This window comes from Mycteria americana, chromosome 3, assembly GCF_035582795.1.
Source record: "Mycteria americana isolate JAX WOST 10 ecotype Jacksonville Zoo and Gardens chromosome 3, USCA_MyAme_1.0, whole genome shotgun sequence".
Classification (NCBI taxonomy): domain Eukaryota; kingdom Metazoa; phylum Chordata; class Aves; order Ciconiiformes; family Ciconiidae; genus Mycteria; species Mycteria americana.
Window position 1 is genome coordinate 76,569,011 of NC_134367.1, and position 11,842 is coordinate 76,580,852.

Sequence of the window (11,842 nt, forward strand, 5' to 3'; positions counted from 1 at the left end):
ATTCAGCGCTGAGTGTGACTCACTGTTTCAGGGTAAATCCATGCATATGAGGCTCTTGGGCATCCCAGCGCTGGCACTCACGCCCAGACTCTGTTCTGGAAACTTCTCCATGGTAGTCTTCACCATTACACTGCATGCACTCCACTGTAGGGTCTAGGCAGAATGAAAACAAAGCAAGGTTCGCACCAGCCCGTGAATCCTGATCCTGATCTATTCATGGAAGACTACACTGAAAGTAAAGGAGGGTTTTGCTCCAGCTAATCATGAAAGGAATTCAGAAGACCATGCATTACAGCTTAGCCAAATGAATAAAGCTTTAGGGATACATGTCATTTGAGGGAGGACTTTGTCACGTATCTGTATGTACTGATAGCAATGGGACTTCTGTATGTAACACAATCTGTATGTAACACTTGGACACTTGGACACTTCTGTATGTAACACTTGGGTCAATCTTTACTCTTGTTAAAATTAAATAAATTGCTAGAGGTAAGAGCAGGACAATACCAGCAAATGATTAAAAAATTTCAGTTCCTCAGTATTTACAAAATTACTTTGATAACTGGAGCCAATTAGGAAAACAACCTTTGTGTTGAGACCTTCTTAAGTTCCAGCTTGACCTAAATTCACATTTGAAACCAATCTGCAATAATAAAGCAAGAACAAATAGCAGGACTAATATTACCTACTTGAACACTCCTTCTCTGAAAAATAAATGTACCTTCTGCAGTGTGCGTGACCTGGCCCTCACACTCTGGGATGTTACAGTAATCAAATCTGGTAGCAGGATCTGTTGTGTAACACCACGGTCCACTTTCATCCCCATCAGGATTTCTGCAGTAGTTTTCATCCAGCCCTGCATTGGGGTGTTTTTCAGGTGTATAACTGTAATAGTATTAAAATTCTACTTTAATTTCAGTAATTTAGTGGAACAGAAGGGAAACGTCCAACTTGTTCAGCTAGCTGTGGGCTCTATTCATTCACAGTAAAAATGAGACAAACAGATTCCCCATTGTAACCCGTAAATGAAATCTGAAAAACATTCTTTAACTACCATTATTAGTAGCTTCTCCCTAGGTCCCAGTTGACAATGATAAGTGAGCTTACAGTCTGTAAGGACTATGACAGTCTCAAAGGGCAATTATTGTCCTTAATACTCGCATCCAGCTGATCTAGTCAGCTCACTATGGCCTGTGGCTCTGTCATGTATTTTTCTTAATGCTGCTACTTTAAGAGTGGAGTATTTCTAGAGACTATTCACCAAACACAAGTGGATCCTGATTTGCAGAGATTTTGAAGCAAGTGACCATAGGCTTCTTCCTATAACAATCCTTCCATAGAAGACCAAATGGCTTTTAAACAAAAAATCAAAACAAATGCATCCAAGTGTCATTAGAATAACAACAAAAAATAACTTTTTAAACAGATAAAACTCCAACATAGGTCAGGCAAAATAGGCCCTCTGCTTCCACACTTGCTTCAGTGAGCCCAGTGGCAGCCAGCCATGAGAAAACTCGCCTGGGCAGGTCCCTTAGGCATTTAGATGTTGTGCTGGATGTTTCTTCTTGACTGTCTCTGGACAGCAGGCAGGAGGTCATAGAGATGGACAGATACCACTTTTTTTTTTTTCCACACCTCATACAGAAGAGATAAATTATAGCCTCACTGTCACCAATAGCAAAATTTTCATCATGGGTTGATAGAGGGAGCATTTCATCTTCTTAAGAGGCCCAACATTTAGACACAACTTCTCTAGCTGACAATGCACCCTTTCCTTACCCAGACCATTGTAGTTCTCTGCCAGTAGAGTCAAAAGTAACAAGACAGGTGAAGATAAAGTTGTCTTTAAAAGTCACCCGACAACTGGCTTTGATAACATGCACTATAAAGTAGTTTGTACACATGAAGTTGGGGAAGCTTGGAAAAGATTCAGAACAACATGAAGACAAATATAAATAAAGCCGTACTTTGGGTTGTGAGGTGTTTTTTCTCCCCACTTCTGGCACGGAATACCCCTCCGAGTTTTGGCTTCCATTCCTCTGTAGTCCTTCCCAATCCCTTTTTTACATTGTAGAAGGTAAACTGAAATGGAATTGGCTTTGTTAATTCAGTGGTGTTACAACACTGCATCTCTTGAAACTGAGAATCTGCAAATATAACTCTGATGTTCATCAGTTTATGATGAACCATGCTTTACCCATGCTTTGAACCTCTTGTGCATGCAAACAGAGAGATGTGATTCCATAAGGTATTTTAAAACAAATTAGTTAGCAACAACTAGGCAACTACAGAGGAAAATTCCTGAAGCATTTTTATAAATCTAATAAAATCAATTTAAGAAAACAGATACAACAAGTTACAATTGTTTTTGACATTTATAAAATGCATGCTTATATTGCTACACTACTGGGATAAAAAGGAAGGTGTTTCACAAACAGCTGGAGATTCTTTGAAATTTATTGTTCATAAGCATGTTCACAGTATGGGTATCATGCAACTATCCCTTCAAACCAGAGAATTTTTAGTTATCGGAATATGTTTGTCACCTAAGTGGCCCCCCCGGCTTTGATTCCTCTTAGCCTCAGATTCCGAAGTACTTTCTAGTGGGATTCCAAGGTAGAGAGAATGCAAAGCATGTTGATGATCCTTTTATTGCAACAGACACTGACAAATCTCCAGTTATTGGGGGGAGTGATCCTCATTTCCCCTTCCAGCAATTTCTTTGCACAAGAAGAATCCCCCTGAGCCCTCAATATAAAATGGAGATGTTAGAGCAAGAACAGGAGAGCAATCTGATAGGAAAAGTTGAGCCTTGTTTGGACACCTTGCAACAGTTACTGCCCTCACATCATGTGGCTGGGACTACAAATGTCTGTCCTGCCTGTCTTACCAACAGGGGCTCTTGGAGCTGCTGCCTGGTTGTCAGACTACTCCTGGAGTGCCCAAAAGTCTTGTCACTGCTGCTTCAACACTGGTACTCCAGTAGCAGGTCCCAGCATGACCATCTCTGGTCAATAGCCTTGCCCATGGACTTTCTGATGTTGCCAGGTACCTCCTAAATGATTTTAGCATGTCTAAATGCTAAGCCAGACTCATCTGACACCTGGGGACAGGGGGTGGAGGTTCTATATAGCTGGGTCAGGACTGAAGACAAGCAAGTAACTTCCCCATTCAAATGGCATGTGGAGACCACCATGGATTTAGACCTTGGTATTTAATCCCTCTTAAACAGAATTTCTAGTAACATGGCTCCTTTCCACTTGGCTCCCAAAGTCTCTCCTACTTGTCTGGCTGTACAGGACTTTGCTGTGCTGGCCTATAACCCCTGAAAGCCTGTGTTCCTCAAAAGAGTGACGGGACCAAAAAGCAAACTATATGTCAAGACTAAATTAAGGTTTGACTGAGGAAACTGCTCTGTAAAGAGGGAGAAGTCTCTAGCCAGGTTCTTAAGGGTTTTTTCAGTGACCAAGTGCAAAAAATTTGATCATTACCCATACAAGAAGGTAAGCATCCCAGATGGCCACTGAGTTGGTAAAAAGGCCATGGTTCTTAAACTCTGAGAGGCCAATTAAGATGAAAAGAAAAGGCACTCTTGGAGGTGTGGATGGGAAGAAATCTGAGTTAACATAATGTAGCGAGCGTAGCCTACAAAAGCTACGTATTTGTGCCTTGTAAATTATTCCTACTATTGACAAGAAGGTTGTAAACAGAAGTGGATTTCTCATAAAGGGTTTTGCCATTAATATAGAGAAAGTAAAACTGTAACTGCCGGACATATGTTCATGGAGCCTTTGTAACTATGGACAATCTAGAGTATGGTCTGCATACAGATCCCAAAGTGTCTGTGGTGGGGTAAAATGTGAGTGCATAACATTGTGTGGCCCAGCACAGGCAGACAAACTCTTATACTCACAGAAGGATGAACCTGTTGGCTTTAAAGTAGCTGTTCTGTACAGATCTTTTGCATCCAGTCCCAAGGAAAATAATCTCTGGCAAAGACTGATGCCAGAGTAGCTGTTATGAACTCCAAGGTCTGAGTCAGGTATAGGTGAGATTGTACAGTCATCATGAGCCTAAGGGAGTGGCAGAGTCACAAAACGTCCTGGAGATTGCTTCCTCCAAACAGAACAGATTCCATCATACCTCAGCAGAAAGGAGTTTTACAGCAGCTGTTTCCTGGTGCTGAGGTGTCATGGTGAGGACAGAAAACCTTTCTGAGGCTTAAGGACACTAAATGTCTTTATTTGCAAATTCAGCTTCAGGTTGCGTGATGCTGGCTGTGATAATTAGGTTGCTTCTAGGAAGGTGAGTCTCACTTTTACAATGCACTTTAACAGCCTCATGAGAAATATCTCTGGTTTGAGGTGCGTTGGGGCCATTACAGATACCAAATGCTGCCATTTGGGTTATCCAGAGACTTCACAAAGATGTAGGCAGTGGTAGCTGTGAGTTTCAGAAGGAATGAGATAGTCTTGTATTCCTGGTAGTGAAAAATAGAAGGAAGATGACTCTGCATCCTCTGTTTGAAAAAACAGGCACTGTAAAACCATCCCCTGAGAAAACAAAGGAACCAATTCTCTGGCTGCTAGAGCTAAAGTCAATTCCTGCTGAAGCAGACTCTCATTAAGAGATATCCCTAAGAAGGCAGAGGTAGTGTGTTCCATAGCCGCAGCACAGGAGCTGAATGGTGTAGCCAAGGGAGGGAGCATGTATCCCAGGTCTCAAAGGTGGGTGTCCTAGAGTGCAGAAGGCAGCAGGAGATGAAGATGAGACAGGCAGTCCTCAAATTGCTGCAGATCGTAAGAATGCTGGATGATGAGCAAATGATGCCTGATAACTCATTAGATGAAAATGAAGAGTCTGCAAGGCAGATGCCTTTTTCCCCGCTCATATCTAGCTGCCTTAAGCTTGGGTATATGGGTTGGGGTGTTTCAAGGAACCACCACCATTAGCACAACGGTAAAATAGGGAAAGAGAAAATAGATTCCACATGAAGGGATTTGGTATCGATGATCTACTGTCCAAGCTGTGGCACTGATTGCAGCTTTCAGTGACATTGATAGATGTTAAATATGAAGGAGACTTGATTTCTGCTCAGTCTGCAGTGGGAGCTGAGAAGAGCCAGCCTCTACTTTAAAATGATCGGAAAAGGTCTCCCAGTCGCATCAAAGGACAGGTAACTCTGCAGAAGGGCTGCAGATGAATGTGTCTGCTCTGACAGCCCACACAGTGATGGCAGTGAAGGCAAGAGAGGTGGCTGCCCGCTGTGCCTAGGTGGGACACCTAGTTTCACACTGTGCAGGGACAGCAGGTAACCATGTCTCAGTCCTGGGCTTGACACCCAGATAAGTGCCTCCATTCATGGGAGACCCTGTGCCATGACAGGCACCTACAGGCTGATGAGCTGGTCCCTCAGTGTGAGGAACCAGACACAGTGTCTTCTCCTGCAGTGGACTCATGTGGTGACACTTCCTTCAGTCCTGATCATGGCCAGGAAGGAAAAGCTCCTCTTCCAAAAGGATGAGGAGAGAGGGGAGCAGACCCATATCTAACCCTACAGTTTCAGTTAAGGATAAAAAGTAAACAAGACAAATCCATTCTGAAGCATGACAGGGTACCAAGCTAGGCCTTTTTTCTGCAGGAAAAGGTGGCTCCAATGGGGGTATAAGCAGCAGAGCTGAAGACTCTGACTAAATTTCTAGATTACATGTGTTTAGGAAGGTCACTAGGATGAACACTGAGGCTGGAGGCACCAGGCCTGTCTTCCAGGGAATACCTATGGAGGAGGCGGACAAGAAAGAAGAGAAGCCAAGCAGCGCGCTCTCCTTTTCCTGAGAGCCAAGGCTCCTGGGTATAAAGTCAAGTCTTTTGCTGCTGAAATGAGGATCAGATGTGTCTCTTCAGATGTTTGAGAAGTTTGGAAGAGCTTGGACAGCGGCAAGCAATGTAAAGGAGCCCTGATGAAGTTAGGGATATTGTCTTGCTTTGTACCAATTTAAGCCTGAGTTTGTCTGGCCCTCTGTGACAGCATATAATTAGGGTCAATAAGAATTATTTATTAACTTAGAAGGGCTAATTTCAATTTAATAATTAATGACTTATGCATGTGTCTATTCGCTTTCAACATATGCAGGGGAATTTACAGAGCACACACTCTTCCTTTATCCTGTTCTAACCTCAAAGGAAAACTCTAATCGATTTTGGCTTCAGTAAAAAATAATCACATTTAAAATGTTGAGGCATTGGCTACACCCATTATTTCTACAGATATTTCACTTGTGCCAGAAATTATTTGGCTGAACCTGCTCCAATATTCTTCTGTACTGGTGACTCACACATCAGTGGTCTACGAGGAATATATGAAAAATAAAAGTGGAGAAGAGCTCTCCATTGGTTTTAGTCTTGTGAGGTCGGTTACTGCGGCAGGGGAAGACATGACTGTAGAGCTAAAGTCTTTTGATCAAAACAAGTGTAACAGTGGTTTTGCCTTTTAAAATAGGAAGGAATCTGACAATAATAACACTCAAGAATCAAGCAGTATGCTTCAAATTCTAGCTTTTAAGGCTTTAGTAATCCGTCCAACCTAAACATAAACTGCAAGTTCAGGAAAACTGGTGAGAAAATCCGCTTGTCATTAGCATAGAAAGAAGACACCAAGGAACACATATTGCACCGTAAGGACAAATGTCACTGGCCTATAATCAGCTAGAGGTTAAGCTAGTACTTACTGAAGATAGCTGTTACAAACCGAGTTGTGCCTGGTGCTGTGAACCTGGCAACCCATTATCCAGTCTAGTAGCAGAAGAATTAGGATACAGCTGTTTAAATGTTAACATTCTAGCTTTTTGTTATGTTTGGGCCAGACGTCCAGCAGAAGTTAATGAATTCATCAGAACTGTATCAGATCATACTAGCTGGGAATTTGGACGTGAACTGCTTTCTCTTTAAAACTTTGCTATGGCAAAGGGGACCTGCACCATGATTATTCATGCAGTTTCAGTTTTCTGTATATCTTTCAAATGCTTCAGAACTGTAAAGACACTGAAAATAATTGTCTTTTCAAACAAACGGAAATGTTCTTACAAGAAATGTTCACTATTCATCTGACATATCAGTTAGTACTAGGAGTTTTCTTTTTCCCAGAAGACTTATTGAAGTTAGTGTTTGTGACTGCATTATCTATGTTCTCTCAAAACTTACGAAGATATTTTAGTTAAAAAATAATTATTTTTCCAGCTATATAGCATCTATTCAAAACTTAGAAAAGCATTAATTAATTAATTCCAAAAATAATCTTAAAACCAAGCCATTTATCTGAGCCTGGCATACAACAAGAATTAAACATAAACAAAACAGCTTACAAAACGTGAACATTTGATTATAATTAAAAAAAAATTAATAATTCTTGACTGAATTATTACACAGAAAATTAGAGGGGTGGGAACATAGAAGCAGATAATCCTGTAGTCTTGAAGATTTGTATGACCAAGGACTCCACTGGCTCCATGAAGCAGCGGACTGCAAATACTTAAAGGGCAGAGAAATACAAGATTTTTGCTTTGGAGTATGTTTATTCTGCCTGGTCCCAATAATACATGACTAAAGGAGTGAAATGTAAGTTCAAATATAAGGAGCCTTGATGCTATATGTGAAATTCTCTAGCAGTTTCAGCCCAGTTCATAATGGGTGCAGGCCTACCTCACCGAAACTCTCACCACCTGCAATGGTTTGCTCCAGCACTGCAGCAGAGAATGGAAGGATGCAGTTAAAATAAGCTTAACTGGTGTAAATGTGTACCATCTTACTATATACATACTTTTCTTCTCATAAAGAACTGCATCCACGCTGTGGAACATCACTGTCATTTTGGCATTTTCAGCTAGTGTTAAACACTGTAGCTTTTTCCTGGTGAATAGGAAGGCCCTGTTGAAGTTGAGAAGGAAGCAATATTGACATAGGAAACAATATTTTTAATTCAATTCAAATTACCCAACTCGTAATTATTTTTCTATAAATTATTAATTTACTAGCACTGTCTTGTATCCATTTATATCTTTTAGATACTGCACTCAGTATTTGAGACACTGAATAAGAGACCGTTGTTTTCTACAGCTCTGAAGTGGCTGACGTTTTCAGGATATATAACTACATGAATACGTTATGTTGTGGGAAGCTAGTTACTGCATTGGCAAAATGTTATCAACAGCATCTTAGCTGCTCAGGTTAGCACCTTTCCCTACAATGAATTAGAAACATCTCACCATTCTTTTGTGAAACAAGGCAGCATCCAGCTAAAGAGACGTATGCATCTCTCCATGTAACATTGGATAAGAGCAGGAACTTGACCATTTACTATAGAATGACTAATACATTGTAAATCCACCCTTTACTTGACCTTGTGGCAATTTATGGGTGGAGATAAGCCACAAGCTAAAGGCCCAGGCATGGACAACACTGCTGTAGGCAGAGCTGCAGCAGCATGGCAATGTTCGTTCTGAGCAACACCAGAAAAATATCATTGATATGCAGACACCCACAATGACATAGTTTTAAGATTCAACAGAAATTACCTGCAATTAAAATTTCTTTCTGCTTCACATTTCTCTGCACATTCTTTTTCATTATTTGTCTCGTAAAACTGTTTATTTCGAGCAAGTATCCAAACACCATCTGTTCTTAAATAGTCATCCAGTATATCTCCTTTCACTGCAAGGGAATGAAAAGAATCAGACATTAAGAATGACAACACTGCAGTTAAGAAGATTGGTGACTTTGAGTCCCATTTTTCATGTAGCATTGGCAGGTGAAGGCACCATTTATTTTCTGTAATTCTGGGTAAAACATGATAAACTCTGAGGAAATTTCTGTCTCCTGACACAATCACAGCTGTATGACTGGAACACGTCATAGGAAAAAACAGCAGAAGAGAGATGTAGAGAAGCAGCTCTGAATGGAGTTATGTATGGTTTGAAGCTGAGAACAAGAAATGTGAAACGAGTAAGAGGGACCGCAGAGAGGGACTAAATGCTGTCAAACAAACACTAGTCAGAGAAAGATGAAGGGAAGGGATATCAATATTAAAGTTTTGGAGAAGCATGAATTGGGAGGATGTGAGATTATGACCTCCCATGTGGATGGTGCAATCACTACAGTTTTACTGGTCACTAAATAGTGGTTTGTCCTAAGATGTCTTGCCCTGGAGCAAGAAACCTCAATCATAAGATGACTATATAGTCTTTTACAATGGCCACCATTATTTTTGGTATAATGGGTTGAGCAGACTTACTAATGAATCTGTCAGGCTGCATCTCTGTTGTAACAAATTAACCTAAGATTTTAAATTAGTAAATCAATTAGTATTATTATATCTGAAATCTATATGTGTATAAGATGTATATGGTGCACCTGCTAATACATTTAACGCTTAGCTCCAAAATGTTGTTGCTCACAATGGAGTAATTGATTTTATCCTCTTATGTCTACAAAGATTCTATGTTTCAGATCCTAATTTCTAAAAAAGTTTATTTCCATATCCAGCATCAGGTTACAAAGTTACAGAAGTGATATGGTTTAATTATTTTACTTTTCAAGCTAGATTATTATTGACAGACACAGGAAATTCATAATCTTGTACAGCATTCTCACAGGTAACATTGTGAATCTTTCTTTTATGCAAACACCCATATTAGGCTCAAGTCACTGCAACATCATGCCAGTGTAACTCCCATGACATATAGGTCATCCATCACCTACCTCCACATGACACATACTCATATAAAATAAAAGGTATTTGGGCCACTAATGAAAGTAAGATGATTAATTGCCTGAGGGCAATCTTCTGTGACTGTTTGTAGAGTTGGATCAATGCTATAAGATCGGCATGTCTTAAGAAATCCCTGACACTAAGGCATCCCATATCTAATCTTACTGTTACAGTAGGACTATGTGGAGCGCCAACGGCCTACCAATTTCTCTTGATGGACTCAGCAAACAAGTGTTTCCTCTCCTGACCTTTTTCCTAAGCTAATTGAGGCCACTGTTCGAGAATTGCAGGAGACCAGAATAGGAAAATATTACTTTCCAAACTTTATTGGTTCATCTTAAAACTATATGTTTGTCCAAAGAGCTCTACTTTGGAAACCATTCCATTTCAGTGACCATAAAGAAGTTTTACTTCAGTTGGTTTAAGAATGAACACATGAGATTTTGGATGACATACATAAGCTAAAAGGCAGCACAAGTTGGCAGAAGCTTAGATAACAGAAAAGAAAATGTGATGTTTGTTGCCTGAAAAACACTGCAAAGTGTAAACTTAAAAAAGAATACAATAGATTTAAAAATGTAGCAGAATGTATTATTCTGGCTAAAGTCCAAGTCTTTATAAACCCAGACATGAGACATGATAATTGAACAGAATATTCAAATATATGTGGGCAAACCAATTTCTTCTTTCACATATGTATCTTTCCAGACTTGACCAGTAATAATCCAGAAGACATAAAAAATAGTTTTAAGGCAGTTTTGTGGACCATCGCTTTGGAGAAAGTGAGTTAGAGCTGATAACAATGAGCAAATAAAAATAACTTTATCATCTGTCTTTTATAACCCAGCACAACCATACAATGATATGTCCCTGTTATTCTGTCATATTAAATGCCTGTGCTATTAGAAAATCATACAAGCTGTACTGATATATTTTTAACAGTACTTTTAAAAAGTCATTTAAGGGCCGTATGGTGATATGCAATGTCAAAGTACTAGAGAACATAATATCTGATTGAAATCTCATTGAAATGTATACTACATGTGGAATATTTGTTTACAGAATTTGTAGATGAGCTTGAAATTCATATATTCCCTTTAGCGGAACACCTATCTTCTTTTGGAGTTGTAAAAAAGAATTCTAGACATATTCCTGGAAAAGTTGATCTAGGTTACTGAAGACTAAATTTCTACCTACTGCACCTGGAAAACAAGGGAGAATATTTTCTTGTAAGTGTTTGCCAACAGAAAATGTGAAATTGCTGGCATATAAAAGAGCTTTTAAATTTTTAATTTTTTTTTTAAATATTTAATTTTAAAACTTTAAAACTCCTATCATAAAGGATGAAAATCAGGATCACTGTGCTTAGCAATGCTTGGCAGTAAAAACAGCTTCAGCATTTGATCCAAAGCCTGCTGAAACCAGGGATAGCCATCTCACTGACTGCTATGGGTTTTGTAGCAGGCTTTGGGGCTGCTTTCCAAGGGTGTCCCCATTTCTGGCCATGAGGCATGTTTGCAGGAAGTCATTTGTTCCCCATGCAGACACCAAGGCTGTTGCTCTTCTGGTGTCTCTAATGAACACAACACTGGAGCAACCACAGCTCTCGCTTTGCTCAATAGCAGCTCTCGTTGGCCAGCAAGCCCCAAATCCATCATCATCCAGGTAAGTGGCGACACAAGGATTTGGGGACCTACCTTCACCAAATGGAGCTTGCAAGCATTTGGCCCCCATCTCACCTAGGCAAGCGGAAGGCGAAGGACTCTTACCTGAGCTGAGCAAGAAAAGAAAGAGAAAGGCGGCTTTGCTAATCCCCATTTTGGCCCAGCTGGCGGGTGCTGGAAGTTGCATGTGTTGGTGCACAAAGTTTTATTGACTCGCACTGCAGTGAGGGCATCAAACAAACAAGGCAGGCAGATTAAGTTAATCATTCTCCCATGCTGTGACCCCCTTTTCTGTTGTGTGTCCATTCAAACAACCTTGAATTGGATGGATTACCAAATCAGACTCAGCCATTTGTACTGGATGCTGGGAAATGTGAAGGCACTCTCTTGTTTTGTGGGGCATGTTTTTGTTCTC

At 40.2% G+C, this 11,842-nt stretch overlaps 1 protein-coding gene across 1 annotated transcript in view; it reads right to left on the reverse strand.

The window, feature by feature from the left end:
* LOC142407746 (plasminogen-like) overlaps positions 1 to 11,581 on the reverse strand; it is a 29,591-nt gene extending 18,010 nt beyond the window's left edge. Inside the window, exons 1-6 of the mRNA XM_075497371.1 lie at positions 11,533 to 11,581; positions 8,571 to 8,706; positions 7,817 to 7,923; positions 1,968 to 2,082; positions 722 to 885; positions 24 to 153 (exon numbers count right to left, since the gene is read on the reverse strand). Coding sequence (XP_075353486.1) covers positions 24 to 153; positions 722 to 885; positions 1,968 to 2,082; positions 7,817 to 7,923; positions 8,571 to 8,706; positions 11,533 to 11,581 — 701 coding nt within the window. The remainder of the gene's footprint in view (positions 1 to 23; positions 154 to 721; positions 886 to 1,967; positions 2,083 to 7,816; positions 7,924 to 8,570; positions 8,707 to 11,532) is intronic.
* Between the last annotated feature and the right edge of the window lie 261 nt (positions 11,582 to 11,842).